Source organism: Aquarana catesbeiana, linkage group LG13, assembly GCF_042186555.1.
Source record: "Aquarana catesbeiana isolate 2022-GZ linkage group LG13, ASM4218655v1, whole genome shotgun sequence".
NCBI classification, from domain to species: Eukaryota; Metazoa; Chordata; class Amphibia; order Anura; family Ranidae; genus Aquarana; species Aquarana catesbeiana.
The window spans coordinates 191,250,778-191,267,386 of record NC_133336.1 but is presented as its reverse complement, the minus strand read 5'-3'; the positions used below and the strand labels follow the sequence as shown (position 1 = coordinate 191,267,386).

Here is a 16,609-nt window from a genome sequence, read left to right as displayed (position 1 = left end):
ATGCACACAGGGCCACAGATGAGAAAAGCAGTACATGCATTTGTCCCATGGGGGGTTCAAGAAGGATTTTTAAGTACTGCCGATACTTCTTGTTCTAAGTGTGGTTTTCTGGAGCTTAGCATGTCCACCAGTACCATTTCATCACCACGGCTAATGTGAAGAATAGGAAGAAAATCTCATACTGGTTCAGGGTAAAATAGCATTTTTTTTTGTTCCTGATTCAACTACAAAGAGGATGGATTGGCCACACAAAAGGTCATAATCTTGTTGAAATTCTTCCGCCAGCTTATGACTGAGAGATGTTTTCTGTTTTTCGCAGAAAAAAGGATACTGTTTTCTGGAAATGATGCCGGCATTATGTATGTGGTCAGTTTAGGTACAGATCGTTCAGAATTTATCTTTACGTAACAATCTGCAATCTTTTGATCAGGGGAATGCTAGTCTAGTAATTTGCATGTGCTGGAAGTGGCCGATGGGCAGAGCTGAAACTTTTGGTGCATTTAAAAGCCTACAATAGAGATCATGCAAGCTTTGACAGGATGTAACTGCGGTTTTTCAAAGGTTTCTTAAAACAACGGTAGAGGTATAGAGATCTGGTACCCTGTGAACAGATTGTCGAGGAAGATAATGCTATTTTAGTGACATCTCGAAAATTGCGGTGAACACAGAGCTGTATTCTTGTGGGGAAGAGGCACTTCCACTATACCCTGTATGTGAGAAGAACAGGAAATGAAATGTGTTTGTAGAATTATATATATATATATATATATATATATATATTATATATATATACACAGTATATATTATACATATATATATGTGTGTGTGTGTGTGTGTGTGTGTGTGTGTGTGTGTGTGTGTAGCGGCATCTCTGACCTCCAAAGGCCCAATGGTGACCTCCAGAGTCAGGGAGAGCTGTAGTGTAGTGTGGGTTATTAGGCACGGTGGGTGTATTGCAAGTTGGAAACATGGGCGCCAGCTACTTTTTGGAATGCAATAAAAGCGATTTATTGTCTCTTAGACTGTGGGAGAGAGGGTTAGGGCGAGGACACCCTTAGGCAGATGCAATAGTAATTGGCAGACTCCGAGACAAAATAATAGGCAGACAGCTATACAGTTAGAGGGCTTTTAAGCTGGAAGCAGCAACTGTATTTGTAGAACTGCTGTCCCCTATGGCAAATGAACTTTGAACAGTCAATAGAGATCCATACACGAAACTCACAGTAACCATTTATAGATCTTCTCTTACATCTCAAAGTATCCTACTATAGATCTTCACTCACTGAGCTCTCGGTCTCTCTCTAGACTTCAAGGTGCCAGACATTACTGGATCCCCTGAGCTCTTCCACAGCTAAACCCGCTGTATTCTCAGGCGTCACCCCTGCTAACCCACTGATGTGCCTGGTTTGGCACTCTGCTGTAGCTTTTCCACATGTTCACCGTCCCCGGCTAGTGTCCCCAGCTAGTGAATAAGGCTGCTCTGGTACTTCTTCAGACTTCCATAACTGGCCTTTTATAACAGGAATGGTTGTCCCTTAATGGCGACTGTCCCCTTTATTTCTGACCTTGATCCTCACTTGCCTCTGGTAAATGGAGTGGTCGTCCCATGTGGCAACTGCTTCTCCCTCACTGCTGGCAACGATGCAGCTCCCCGTCCGGTGGAACCTCTGCAACTTGGTTGGGCTTCCGGCTGAAAGCCCCAAACCCGCGCTTCTTCTCCCAAACCTGGATAGGCCTCAGATAGCCTAGCAGCCAGGTGCTCCTGGGATGGGCCTCAGGCTTTTGGTCTAGCAACTTGTGGCACACGTCCACCCATACAGCTGTCTGGGTGGCACAGAACCCCAATCACCTGACTCCTCCCAAATAAATGAGTCAACCTATTCACTCCTAGTCAGGATTCCCTATGCCCTGATCATTCTACTGCCACAGGCAACAATGCCACCTAGTGACAGAAGAGAGAGGTGCATCAAATCCAGAGTTAGGGAAAAAGCCAGTGAATCTGCTATTAATCAGCCAGGCTAGTTACCACCTAGCAAGCTAAATTTGTTAGAAACCCTGCCTACTATCAGGGTGCTCTATCTATCTATCTATCTATCTATCTATCTATCTATCTATCTATCTATCTATCTATCTATCTATCTATCTATCCACACTTAGTCTGTAGGGTTCAATATTGAGTTGCCCTCCCTTTGCAGTTATAACAGTTTAAACTCTTCTGGGAAGGCTGTCCACAAGGTTTAGAAGTGTGTCTATGGGAATGTTTGACCATTCTTTCAGAAGCACAATTGTGAGGTCAGGCACTGATGTTGGGCGAGAAGGCCTGGCTCTTAGTCTCAGTCAAAAAAATACTGTATTATGGCCACTAGAAGGAGATGACCATCATAGGACATAATCAAGTTACAAACAACACCGAGATCATTCATTGTGCCTGTGTGGATGTTTAAGACGTCCGTATGGTACATTTTTTTTTATACATAGACCCGCTCTGGTGACACTCTCTCATTACTTGCCCTGGTCTCACCAGGGCAGGAAATGGGAGGAATACACCCCAATAGAACAGTGCTTTAATACTGTTTTTCACGAGACAAGGGTGGGTCATCTCTGGTGCAGGAGAGGCTCCAGGCCTTGATTGGACAGTATCATTTTAGGAGACATAACATGGAAGTCATTTTTTTAAGATGTGCTCATTGAGCCTAATACCAACAGTGCCGGTTAATGTTGTGCAGACTCTGAGGATTACTGCAGGGGAGACTGAATACTGTTAATCTGCATGGAACCGGATCAGTCAAAATGCAGACATTAAGTTTCCTCCTGTTTGTGCCAAACTTCCTCCCTTCACACAAGAGCAGTGAGGCATAACACTGTTAGAGAACATAAAAACAGCTAAAACCTCTTCCTGTCTCTTGAAGTGACATGTATTACTGTCTGGCAGCTTGATTGTCACAGCATAAAGGCAACACAACTATACTGATCAAGGTAACCCACAAACTATTTCTCTAGAAACTCAGAAATAACAAATCGTCTTGATGGTGAATTGTCTTGATCTGTCCAATCATTTTTCTGATCGAAATCTAGTTGAAAGTAGTTGGAATAGTGGCTTGAGTGTGTGACCAGCATAAGGAAGCATAAATCGGCATCAGACTCAGAACTCAAACTGGGAAATATTTTTAGATACATATTAGATGCCTCTGAGATGCCTTCGCACAAGGTAGGACAGTAGATATTTAAACTGGGAGACAAACTCAACCAACTGGCCCTTTTAGGGAAATAATTTTAGATACATTTGAAATGTCTTCATGCAAGGAAGGACTAGAGACATTTAGCCTAGTAGACAAACCCAACCAAGTGGATGTTCAGGGAAATAATTTTGAATACATTTGAGATGCCTTTATGCAAGGTAGGACTGGGGACATTTTACCTAAGAGGCAAACCCAACCAACTGGCTCTTTCAGGAAAATCATTTTAGATACATTTAAGATGTCTTCATGCAAAGGACTGGGGGAATTTGGCCTAGTAGGCAAACCCAACCAACTAGATTTTCAAGAAAAATATTTTGGATACATTTGAAATGTCTTTACACAAGGTAGGACAGAGACATTTGACCTAGGAGGCAAACCCAACCAACTGGTCCCTTCAGGGAAATCATTTTGGATATATTTGAGATGCTTTCATACATGGAAAGACTGGATTTGGCCTGGGAGGCAAACCTAATGAACTGGCCCTTTCAGGACAATCATTTTGGATACAACTGAGATGCCTTCATGCAAGGTAGAACTGGGGGCATTTGGCCTAGAAATCCAACCCAGCCAACTGGCCCTGTCAGTGAAATTGTAGTTGCATTTGGGGTGCCTTTATGCAAGAAAGGACTGGGGACATTTGGCCTGGGAGGCAAACTCAATCAACTGGTCCTTTTTCTGATCCTTTTTGCTGTGGTTCCGCAGTGATTGGTGGAAATGGTGAACACTGGGTGCTGTCCTAAAAAACATGTTTTTTTTGTAGCAAAATGTTTCAGATATACATTTTATGCTAAAAAAAAGGTATTTTATGCTAAAAAAAAGGTATTTTAAAGGATGAATTGTATATAAAAAAAAGTCTTTATGAGATGGACAAGATGACTGTTGCTCTGTGATGTGGGCTGTTACTTGTGACCTACTTTGCAGCTCTTGCCATTTGGTCAAATAACACTTCAGAGCCACAGGAAGCCGTTGTGTGGAAAGTTCACAGCTCTGAGCTGAGCGGGGAGCTGACTAGATATATAACGCCCAATATCTGTCGCTATCTGCAGGTCCTGCATACCTCCCAACTTTTTGACATGGGAACGAGGACACATATTAGCAAAAGTATGTAGGCATAGGACACACCACCTGCCATACCCCATTAAAGGAGAATTATACGAAAGAAATGATTCATTAAACCCACAACTGTTTTTTTTTTTCAACTACTATTCCTATACATCGGCTTTTGAAATTTACAAATGTAGCAATTTAGAAAGTGGATGAAAGATTTAGCACTGGGAAACACTTTTTGAAAGCTACTGTAAGTAGTGCATTTTATATACAACTATATACTGTAGATCAGACCAAAATTAGGGACAAATGAGGAGGAAAGAGGGACAAAGGGACTTTGTTCCAAATCAGGGACAGTCCCTTGAAATCAGGGACAGTTGGGAGCTATGGGTCCTACTCTGACTTCTGAATGGCATCTCTCCTCCAGAAGACCACAACTTAAATGACCTTCGTCTTTTATGGTGTTGAAGTTTTAAGAAAGAGAGATTGGAGTGGGAATGCAAATTCACAGGAAAATGAAGGACTCTGGAACACCGCCTAGAAACAGAAATTGTATGTTATCATTATTATTATTATTATTATACAGGATTTATATAGCGCCAACAGTTTACACAGCACTTTACAATATAAAAGGGAGACAATACAGTTATAACACAACAAAATACAAGAGGATTAAGAGGGCCCCGTTTAGAAGAGCTTACAATCTAATAGGGTGGGGCAGGTGGTACAAAAGGTTGTAACTGTGGGGAATGAGCTGATGGAAGTGGTAGAAGATTAGTTGGAGACCTGATAGGCTTTCCTGAAGAGGTGAGTTTTCAGGGATCGCCTGAAGGTAGCAAGAGTAGGGGATAGCCGGACAGGTGGAGGTAGTGAGTTCCAGAGGATGGGAGAGGCTCTCGAGAAATCCTGGAGACGAGCATGGGAGGAGGAGACGAGGGTGCTTGAGAGTTGGAGGTCGTGAGAAGAGTGGAGAGGACGATTTGGGTGATATTTGGAGACAAGATTGGTGATGTAGCTCGGGGCAGAGTTGTGAATGGCTTTGTATGTTGTGGTTAGTATTTTGAATTTAATACGCTGGGTGATTGGGAGCCAGTGTAGGGATTGGAGGAGAGGGTTGGCAGACACTGAGCGGTTGGTAAGGTGGATAAGTCTGGCAGCAGAAGTCATGATAGACTGAAGAGGGGATAGCCTATGGAGAGGCAGGCCAATGAGAAGGGAGTTGCAATAGTCAAGGCGAGAGATAACGAGGGAGTGAATGAGGAGCTTGGTGGTTTCATTTGTTAAAAAGGGGCGAATTTTAGAGATGTTACGGAGGTTAATTCTACAAACTTTGGGTGTCATCGGTGTATAAGTGGTATTGGAAGCCGTGGGTGGTTATCAAGTGACCAAGGGAGGAGGTGTAGATAGAGAAGAGGAGGGGTCCAAGAACAGAGCCTTGGGGGACCCCCACAGAAAGGGGGAATGGAGAGGAGGAGACGAAGTTGTAGGTGACACTGAAAGAGCGCTGTGATAGATAGGCAGAGAACCAGGATAGAGCAGAATCTCGGAGGCCAAGGAAATGTAATTTATTGAGAAGGAGCGGCTGGTCAACAGTATCAAATGGCGCAGAGAGGTCGAGTATGTACCATTATGACTTCTGTCTGCAGGTTCCCCAAGGACTGCACAGTGTGTGCTAAAGGGCCAAGTGTAGACCGTGGACCGCACATTGGGAACCAGGATTCTGAAGTTTAACAATGTTCCCAGCATGACGTGACATTAACCCTTATTTTCGCATAGAAAGATCGGATTAGACTTAAAAAGAAACAACTCTATGGTCTATCAAAAAAAGGAATCCAAGATCTGATCAAGAATGTAGATCTGTAAATAAAAAAAATGTGAAAGATTTCAATATGTTCAATATTGTACGTCATCCTCCTTTAATATCTGTGTGTTTTTGCGCTTACACGTGGATTTGTAAGGCTGTGAAAAGATATGACATGCGATGATATGTGATTATTTAGTAATAATATATTTCTGAAAGTCAGTCTGTCATATCTGTCTCTATCACAGCCGAGCAGAGGACATGCTGCAGGACAAGCCGTTGGGATGCTTCCTGGTTCGCTTCTGCGAGAGCCATGTTGGATTTGTTCTATCTTACAGGTGAGGAGGGTATCTCTGTGACTGATTGTTAAACTCAGCTGTCTATTGCAACCAATCAGCTGCTAGTTTAAGTTTTCTTGCTTGCATTAGAACAATGACAGTTGGGATCTGATTGGTTGAGAAATTCCACCTATCACTGAGATTAGCACTGCACATAAACCTACAGGGCACATGTTGACATCATTTAGAGTAAAAAAGAACCCATTGTTTGCTGGAGATACAAAAATGCCTTTGATCACCAGGAGCACTGTGAACATTTCATGTGAAAAGAGATTGCAGAAAATCTGTTTTTGGTCAGACACAGCCTGTCTGGTGGGCTTGCGGTGCCTTACCAGAATCCACAAGGCCCAATCAGGAAGCAGAGCCTGCACCTGTAATGAACAAATATAGCTGTCCCATGTACTTATAAAATTACAAACTACACATAGGAGCAAAGATATTTAAAGGCAATCCCTCTCTTTTATAGGGAACCTGTCATACCAGCTCTTGCATGGGCTTCCATCCAGTGCTGAAGGCTACCACTGACCAACTCCTGGAAACAGGGCTTGTCTTGTTCCTGGAATGTTATGTCCTGCCAAGATGTTAGCACCTTTCTGAGAATCTGACATTGGTGTCCATCAGAGCTGGAAAGGAGCCTTGGTTGTGATACAGTGCATCTCAAGTGTCCAGACAGATATATATAAGAGAACAACATGGATACATTTTAATTTCAGTTTCCTCCTTTGTTTCAGGGGTGTTGAGCGCTGTCGTCATTTTGTGTTGAATCAGCGAGATGATGAGACGTATATGATCGAAGGGGAGACCAGTGTCCACCCTCAGCTAGAAGACCTGATCAACTACTACTGCACTTACCCTGTGGAACCCTACAAAGAACTGCTGACCACACCCTGTTCTAAGGTGAGCACGGGATCCCTATGTAGATGACTGTCACAGCATAGTCTTAAAGGGAATCAGTCAAGAGCTGATGGTGGACCAAGGATAGAGGAAGCAGAGTGAGAGCTAATTTGTAGTCCAAGAAAAAAGAAGGAAGAGTGAGTGCTGTTTGCAGACTGAAGATGGAAGAGGCTAAGTGAGAGCTAATTGTAGACTAAGGACAGAGGAGGCAGAGTCAGAGCTGATTGTAGACCAAGGATAGCAGACGTAGAGTGGGAGCTGATTGTTGGCCAAGATAGGAGGCAAAGTGAGAGCTGAGTGAGAACTGGCTGTAGACTGAAGATAGAAGAGTCTGAGTGAGAGCTGATTGTAAACCAAGTATAGAGGATGCACAGTGAGAGTTGAATGTGGACCAAGGAAAGAGGGGCGAGAGTGAGAGCTGATTGTGGACCAAGGATAGTGGAGGCTGAATGAGAGCTGGTTGTAGACCAGGGATAGAGGAGGCTAAATGAGAGCTAGTTGTAGGCCAAGGATAGAGGGGGCTGAATGAGAGCTGATTGTATGCCAAGGATAGAGGAGGCTGAATGAGAGATGATTGTAGGCCAAGGATAGAGAAGGCTTTATGAGAGCTGTTTTTAGGCCAAGGATAGAGAAGGCTGAATGAGAGTTGATTGTAGGCCAAGGATAGAGGAGGCTGAATGAGACTGATTTTAGGCCAAGGATAGAGGAGGCTGAATGAAAGCTGATTGTAGGCCAAGGATAGAGGAGGCTGAATGAGAGCTGATTGTAGGCCAAGGATAGAGAAGGCCGAATGAGAGTTGATTGTAGGCCAAGGATAGAGAAGGCTTTATGAGAGCTGATTTTAGGCCAAGGATAGAGAAGGCTGAATGAGAGTTAATTGTAGGCCAAGTATAGAGGAGGCTGAATGAGAGCCGATTGTAGGCCAAGGATAGAGGAGGCTGAATGAGAGCTGATTGTAGGCCAAGGATAGAGGAGGCTGAATGAAAGCTGATTGTAGGCCAAGGATAGAGGAGGCTGAATGAGAGCTGATTGTAGGCCAAGGATAGAGAAGGCTGGATGAGAGTTGATTTTAGGCCAAGGATAGAGAAGGCTAAATGAGAGGTGGTTGTAGACCAAGGATAGGGGTTGCAGATCAAGAGTAGAAGCATTGCAAAGCAGGAAGCAAAGTCTCCAAATGTAATAAGTAGGGTTGTCCCGATACCGATACTAGTATCGGTATCGGGACCGATACCAAGCATTTGTGCGAGTACTTGTACTCGCACAAATGCTCCCGATGCCTTATCCGATACCTGGTTGGATAAGGCATCGGCGAAGTCAGCGTGTGGACGTAGAGGGCGGGCGGAGTCAGCGTGTAGACGTAGAGGGCGGGCGGAGTCAGCTGATGGACGGACAGGGCGGGCGGAGTCAGCTGATGGACAGAGAGGGCGGGCGGAGTCAGCTGATGGACGGACAGGGCGGGCGGAGTCAGCTGATGGACGGACAGGGCGGGCGGAGTCAGCTGATGGACGGACAGGGCGGGCGGAGTCAGCTGGTGGACGGACAGGGCGGGCGGAGTCAGCTGGTGGACGGACAGGGCGGGCGGAGTCAGCTGGTGGACGGACAGGGCAGGCGGAGTCAGCCTGTGTAATAAGACACATTACAAGGGGGCGTGTCGTCTGCTCCCCTGTACCTCGCTGTGACAGCTTGAAGCTGAGTTTACTTTTTAAATCGTAGTGTAATAATATCAGCACTCAACTATCAATTTGATGAAAAATATATAGTGACAGATGAGAGAAATAAAATATTATAAGATAATGACTGAAAAAACGAGGAAATTAGAACAGAATAACATTATCCTCTAGTATAAATAATAATCACCCATTAGTCTACCAGTCATCTAAATTAGCATAGTGAGGGTTAAACTGAGTAGAATTTATTTCCAGCCTGAACGTCAGCCTGCAATAATTAAAGCCAGCCACTTGTCGGTGCCACCTATCAGTGCCCATAAATGCCATCGACCAGTGCCATCTATCAGTGCCAGCCACCTGTCAGTGCCACCTATTAGTGCCCATAAGTGCCGTCTATCAGTGCCATCTATCAGTGCCCATCAGTCAGTGCTAGCCATAAGTCAGTGCCACCTATCAGTGCCCATTAGTCAGTGCTAGCCATCAGTCAGTGCCACCTATCAGTGTCCATCAGTTAAACTGTCACATGACATTAAAAAAAAAGTATCGGTAATCGGTATCGGCGAGTACTTGAAAAAAAGTATCGGTACTTGTACTCGGTCTTAAAAAAGTGGTATCGGGACAACCCTAGTAATAAGCAAATACAGTTGCCCCATCTACATATATAAGTACAAATAATGCGTAAAAATAACTTTTAAAATGCTGACATTCTGTATATTAATAAAATGATTTGCACCAAGCTGATTTCTTTTACAGTTTATTTAAAAAAAAAAGAAAAGTCTGTACATTTGCTTTTAAAAAGCTGTACTATATTTGATAACATGCAGGATTTTTTTTTTTTATAACCCTTAGAACTCGAGGAAGGCTGACTCTCCGGGCACGTCAAGAAGCTCTCCCAACTCACCTACAGCTGGTCCGATGTACGGGAGGATCGCCAAACCAAGCAGAGGGACGCTGGATGCTGGTACTGCTTTAGCCACGTCGCCCAAAGACAAGACTAGGCAGTTCCCAAATGTAAAATTACAGGTATGGCTTATAACAACTCACCAAAAGAATGAAAATTCTCCGCAACCTTGTTTAGACTACAAGAGATCCAAATCAACTTTGCTGTTTTTTCCAATACTGGCAAAACATGCAATGTATTCAATAAGTCTTGCTTATATCAAGACATGAGAACCTTAAGAAAAGTCTCAGATAAGTTGCGCTTGCAATTGCTACATGCAACTTTACAGGAGATAAAGTAAAAAGTACCCCAATGGAGAACATTTATTAGTACATGACAAATAGAGAGGGTGAATCTCCCTGACGGGCACAGCTATAAACACCTATTAGGGTTTCTCATCTCTGCTCTGTCCAATACTGACAAAAATGCCTTTAGTTATACTTTAAACGGCAAAAAATAAAGTATAAAACTGCACTTTAATATTTAAACTAAATATTTGTTTGGTGGGAGATTTACTGTAACTTCCTGCACCAGGGACACAACAGGAAGTGAGAGGAAATATTTTCTGATTGAGTGAAAATACCCACCTTGTTGTCAACAGAACAGCGTTCTCATTGGAAAATCTCCACTCACCTCCTTTTTTGGTAACAGCTCTAAAATTATGGTCATCTTATGACTTTCTGGACCATGGCTAATAGAGAGGGTGAGTCTCTCCAGCTGGAAATAAAAGAAAACAAGATTCTAATCCTCCCCTATTCTAGTCTAAAACTTATAAAACAAATACAATATGAAAACTAAAATGTTCTCCGATTGTCTTAGGGCAGCAGTCTCCAAACTGTGGCCTGTGGGCCAGATCTTTGCTTGCCTTTATCCAGCGCTTGGGGCACAATTCCTGCCACTGATATCAACAGTGGGGCAGTATTCGTCCCACTAACACCAATTATGGGGCACTATTCTTCCCACTGATACCAATGATGGGGCACTATTCCTCCCACTGATACCAATGACGGGGCACTATTCCTCCCACTGATACCAATGATGGGGCACTATTCCTCCCACTGATACCAATGATGGGGCACTATTCCTTCCACTGACAGCATTGATGGGGCACTAATCCTTCCACTTCACCAATGATGGGACACTATTCCTTCTATTTTTGTCAACAAGGGAGCACTATTCCTAACACAGATATGAAACACTATTCCTCCCACTGATATCAACAGTGGGACACTATTCCTTCCACTGATACCAATGAAGGGAAACTATTCCTTCCACTAACATCCACAATGGGGCACTATTCTTTCTACTTCACCAATGATGGGTCACTATTCATCAATGACACTTCTTCTCACTTCCTCTCAATGACATTAAAAATCGGGCATTATTCCTCCTGCTGACACACAATAATAGGGCACTTTTTCCTACACCAATACCAATGATGGGACAATTGCTTCCACTGAAACCAACGTTGGGACACTATTCCTCCCACTAATACCAACATGGGGCACTATTCGTTCCACTTCACTAATGATGGGGCAGTATTCCTTCCACTAACACCAATGATGGGGCACTATTCCTTCCACTGACACAAAATAATGGGGTACTTTTTCTTACACCAATACCAATGATTGGGAACAATTGCTTCCACTGACACTAACAATAGGGCACTATTCCACTCACTAATACCAATGTTGGGGCATATTTTTTAGTTATACCAACGTGGGGCACAATTCCTTCCACTTCACCAATGATGAGGCACTCTTCCTCCCACTGATACCAATGAAAGGGCATTGTTCTACCCACTAACACCAACGATGGGGCACTATTCCTTCCACTTCATCAAAGATGGGACACTATTCCTCCCGCTAATACCAATGATGAGGCACTATTCCTCCTTCTGATACCAATGATGGGGCACTATTCCACCCACTGAAACCAATGATGGTGCACTTTTCCTCCTCCTACTGACCACAGGCGCTATGTAATGTTTTTACTCCTACTGACTACCAAGCCTGAGACATTGTCCACTCCCACTGATGCTGGGGAATTTTCTACTTCCAGTGGCCACAGTCTGACCCTCCTAAAGCCTAAAGTACTGTAAACTGGCCCTTTGTTTAGGAAGTTTGGAGACCCATGTCCTAGGGAAACCAGATTATATTTGATATACATCGGCCCATCTAATGAATATATTTGCATTTTTCCTTAGGTTGAACATCAGTCCTCCTTACTAGGATGGAAACTTCCAGCGTTTCCTGAACCAAACCTTTCTCCAAGTAAAGAAGACCCGGAGGACCCACTAGTGGACTACACACCATTCAGTAAACCCTCAGAAAGCCCTGAAGGAGCTGATGATGAAGAGAATCCTGTAAAAGATCCTACCTACGCCTCAGTAGATGAATTCAATACATACACAGAGCCTGCTCAGTGGGGCACTCCTGCAGGGCGTAACAGTGACAATGGACATGAACCCATAGCCTTTTATGCTATGGGCCGTGGATCCTGTAGAGGCAATCTGGATAATGTATATAGTGAGGTGGATGTACATTCCATGCCATCTTGTGGCTCCAAAGCAGCCAAGAGTGCCCATACTAACTTTTCCACCCTACCTACTGCTATCAACAAAACTTCATATGCTCAGAAGCCTTCAGCTTTCCATTCTTCATTTCGTTCCAACAAGATGTCAGGTTTCCCACAAGAACAAATACCCATAACACAAGGGAAGCCTGCTAAACAGGCCTCCAAACTAAAGGTAAGAGGTGTACGGGACTTAGAGAACCTACAAACTTATGATGTCTCCATCTCAAGGTCAGGAGTTTAAAGTCCAGCTTCATGTTTTATTTAGCTTTGGTTAAAATGTGGGGGTGGGGGAGAGAAACAGACCATCAGGTTTCTCTAACCAACGGTCAGGTTAATATTGCCCTCTGTGTCCGTTGGGGAGATTATCCATCACTTCCTGTTAGAACAAGAGGAAGTGATGGTAAATCTCTCCACGTTTTAGTAGACTGAGAACAAGTTAAAACTCCTGCCAATGTTTTTATTGATGTCTTCCTGTCCTGATAGCCATCGCCCCTTCCCTTATTTATTGTACGGGCTTTATCGAGATAGGGGGTAAAGGGAATTTACAGAAATTGTAATTCTTCCCCAATCCATAAAAACAAATACGTAAAATTGGCTGGAGTTAGGCTTTCAGGGAGTGAGAATGTTATGTCATCCTAGAGCTCCAATCCAGTGACTTTGCCTAGGCTGAAACAATGCCATCAGTCTGTCTCAGGCAAGAGGAAGCATTTCCCCAGTCTCCTCTACCCCAGTGATTACTCAAGCAGTACATTGCAACTTTGTAGCAAGTGACAAGATGATAGGCTGCAGCAGAGCATGATTTTTGAACATAGACAAGAACTGCAAAGGAACCAGTATTTACATGGCTGTCATCTTTGAGACTAGCACCTCAGTCCAGGAAGTAGCTGCTGACCCTGAATGATGCTCGAACAAAGATGGCTCTGTCCTTCTGGATAGAAAACCGGATATACACTGTTTCCCAGTGCCATTCAACCCAAGTGATTGAGGACATATTGTTCATCATGGACCTGTCCCTTTAGGGTAGTGTTCTCCAAACTGTGGCCCAGGGGCCAGAAGTGGCTGACACCAAGAATGAGGCACAATTCCTTCCACTGTCACCAACAATGGGGAATTATTTCTCCCAATGACACGAAGGATGGAGCACTATTCCTGCCCCTAATACCAAAGATGGGGAATTGTTTACTCCCACTGGTGTCAGGACATTTTCTACTTCCACTGACCACATTTTGACCCCCGCCTGCCCCCTAAGTCTGAGGAATCCAGACCTTTGTTTAGAAAGTTTGAAAACCCCTGCTTTAGAGGGTACCACCATAGTACCCTGTGCTTACAGTGCAATTATGCAGAAAGGGGCTCTAACATTAACACTCCAGAGCTTCATTCTGCATCAATGAGGACTGCCAAACCTGTAGAAGAGAAGGAGGACCCAGCACATCACGTGATCAGCCTGTAGACACCTGGAAAAGGTAAATATAAAGAAAAAAGCATGGAAAAAGGGAACTTGTAGGGTGAAGTGGGCCTCTGGGGTGGACTTGGGGGGCCTGAAGCTGGGCTTCAAGCATTCACCACACTGCAAAACTGGAAAAAAAAGCTGAGATACTTTAATCACTTTTTTTTTTCTTTTTTAGACCAAACAGCAGATTCCTGTCCAGTTTGATGACCCATCCTATGGAAAGACCACTGTCCATCACGTAAATTCTTCACATTCTCCACTCTTGGACGAACAGGAGAACATCTACGAAAGAATCCCGGACAATTATCCAGTCAAGGTGAAAAATATTCGGCCACCAAAGAAGGCCAGCTGATTTTGGTTCGCCTGATCTCTACAGTCAAATCAAACAGACTGACGGACAACTGAGTTACTCGGGCTGCATTAAAGTGACCTGAAATGTGGCACACAATAAAAGGCACTTTTGAGTTTGACCCAACAAAAACACGCACGTCAATGTACCAGAACCTGGAAATGTTAATGCATGACAACATAAGCTATATAGGCAACAGTATGTGGACACCTGACCATCAAACCTACATGAGCTTGTTGGATATCCCATCTCAAAACCATGGACATTAATATGAAGTTGGTCCCCCTTTGTGGCTATAACAGTCTCCACTCTTCTGGAAAGACTTTCCATAAGATTTCATAGTGTGTCTGTAGGAATTTATGAGGTTAGGTACTGATATTGGATGAAAAGACCTGGCTCACTATTGGAATTCCCATTCATCCCAAAGGCATTCAGTAGAGTTGAGGTCAGCTCTTTTTGTAGGCCACTGGAGTTTCTCAACAGCATCTCCTCAAACTATGTCTTTATGGAGGCGATTTGGTGCACAGGGGCACAGTCATGATGGAACATTCCTTTGGAAGGTTGGGAGAGCACACTTGTCTAACTTGTTGTTGTATGCTGTAGTATTAACTGTACCCTTCACCGGTAACACCTGAACCCAATCATTTGGAGGGGGGTCCAAATACTTTTGGTCATTTGGTGTTATTGGTGCAAAACGATGCAAAAAAGATGAAGTCTGTTGGCTTACCTCAAACTAATGATATCCCTAAGACAGAAAGTGATATTACGCCTGCCATTTTGTATGCTAAACGATTGGAAATTGTTGTCTCCCAGTTCATCAGGAACAAGACAATTTATTGGCTCAGTAAGGACCTCTAAATACAAATTCTGCAGGGTTTTCAGATATTTAAAACCAATCACTAAATGTTCATAGGACCTTTAACATGCTAATGTAAATAAAGTTTTTGACCTTTTAAAATTGGCACCTTTCATTGAAAGAATACCTGATGAATCTGCCATGAAGTTCTTTGTTTAGACACTTCCTGTTATGGGTTGACAACTGTCTCCCAATTATGGTCCTGGTGTGAACTACTAGCAGCCCTGGTGACAGCATGCACAGCAGAGTGTACAATTCCGGCATCTGCTGGGTCTCAGGAATGATCCTCCACTATTCCTATTTGCAGGCGCCACCCCCCTAATCCATGCATCCAGCTCCTAATCTACATGTGGGGCGCCGGACGCATGGATTCCAATTGGGTTTTTAATTTATTTTTTTTTAGAAGCATGTGATTACAGCCAGAGGCTCTAATTGGCTTAAAGAAAAAGGGTGGGCTGGGGGCACAGAGCACTGCATTTCAGGGTGGCAGCCAATTTTGCCAAGCCCACCCCCCCCAAGAAAAAATGGAGCATCAGCTACCACTGCTGATGCCAATGATGGGGTACAATTCCTCCCACTGTCACCAACAATGGGGCACTATTACTCCCACTGACATCAATGATGAGGTATTATTCCTACCACACTGACAACAATGATGGGACACTATTCCTCGCACTGCACCAATGATGGGGCACTATTCCTCCCACTGACACCAATGACTGGGTACTATTCCTCCCACTGACACCAACAATGGGGCACTGTTTCTTCCATTGACTTCAACAATTGAGCATTATTCCTCCCACTGACATCAGCGATGGGGCATTATCCCCCCCCCCTATTACCAAAGATGGGGCATTGTTTACTCCCACTGATGTCAGGAGATTTTCTACTTCCACTGGCCACACTCCGTCCCACTTAAATTCTGAAGGACAGTAAACTTGGCCCTTTGTTTAAAATGTTTGGAGGCCCTTGGTGTAGGTAAAGGGGAAACCACTTTTAGCTAGCTATATACTAGTAGATTTATGAATGAACATTCGTGCTAAAATATTTTGTACATTCGATGACTGGACAAATGTTCAAAAAAACTTCAAGATTATTTTTGCTTTTAGCATTCGATTTTGGAATTTTGATTGTAATTTCCCAATTGAAAGCCACGTTCACTTTTCGTTAAAGAAAACATTTTTCAATATAAAATGTTCTCATCACTGGAGTCAAAAATAATTGCTGATTTGACCCCCCTAATGATTAATGAAAAAATCAAAGGAATGTTCTTAAAATAAAAATTTTCTGAAAATAAATTCTACTAGCATATAGCCAGTTGTACTTACCTGATCCTCTGCTCCTCTATGATCCATGGACTGTCCCTCAGTGTCCTCAAGTTGAGTGCAGGGCTATGAATCCTACTCTGGTATTGACGGTGTCAGATTCCTAGACTGCTAGAGCATTGGGGA

The 16,609-nt window shown here is 43.6% G+C and overlaps 1 protein-coding gene across 2 annotated transcripts in view; it reads left to right on the top strand.

Annotated features, from left to right (window-relative positions):
- LOC141116959 (SH2 domain-containing protein 2A-like) overlaps positions 1–15,260 on the top strand; it is a 47,326-nt gene extending 32,066 nt beyond the window's left edge. For both annotated transcript variants that reach the window (XM_073609485.1, XM_073609484.1), the window contains 5 exons: positions 6,336–6,425; positions 7,157–7,322; positions 9,836–10,009; positions 12,133–12,675; positions 14,129–15,260. In XM_073609485.1, coding sequence (XP_073465586.1) covers positions 6,336–6,425; positions 7,157–7,322; positions 9,836–10,009; positions 12,133–12,675; positions 14,129–14,305 — 1,150 coding nt within the window. In that variant the 3' untranslated portion in view covers positions 14,306–15,260. The remainder of the gene's footprint in view (positions 1–6,335; positions 6,426–7,156; positions 7,323–9,835; positions 10,010–12,132; positions 12,676–14,128) is intronic.
- Positions 15,261–16,609: the final 1,349 nt, after the last annotated feature.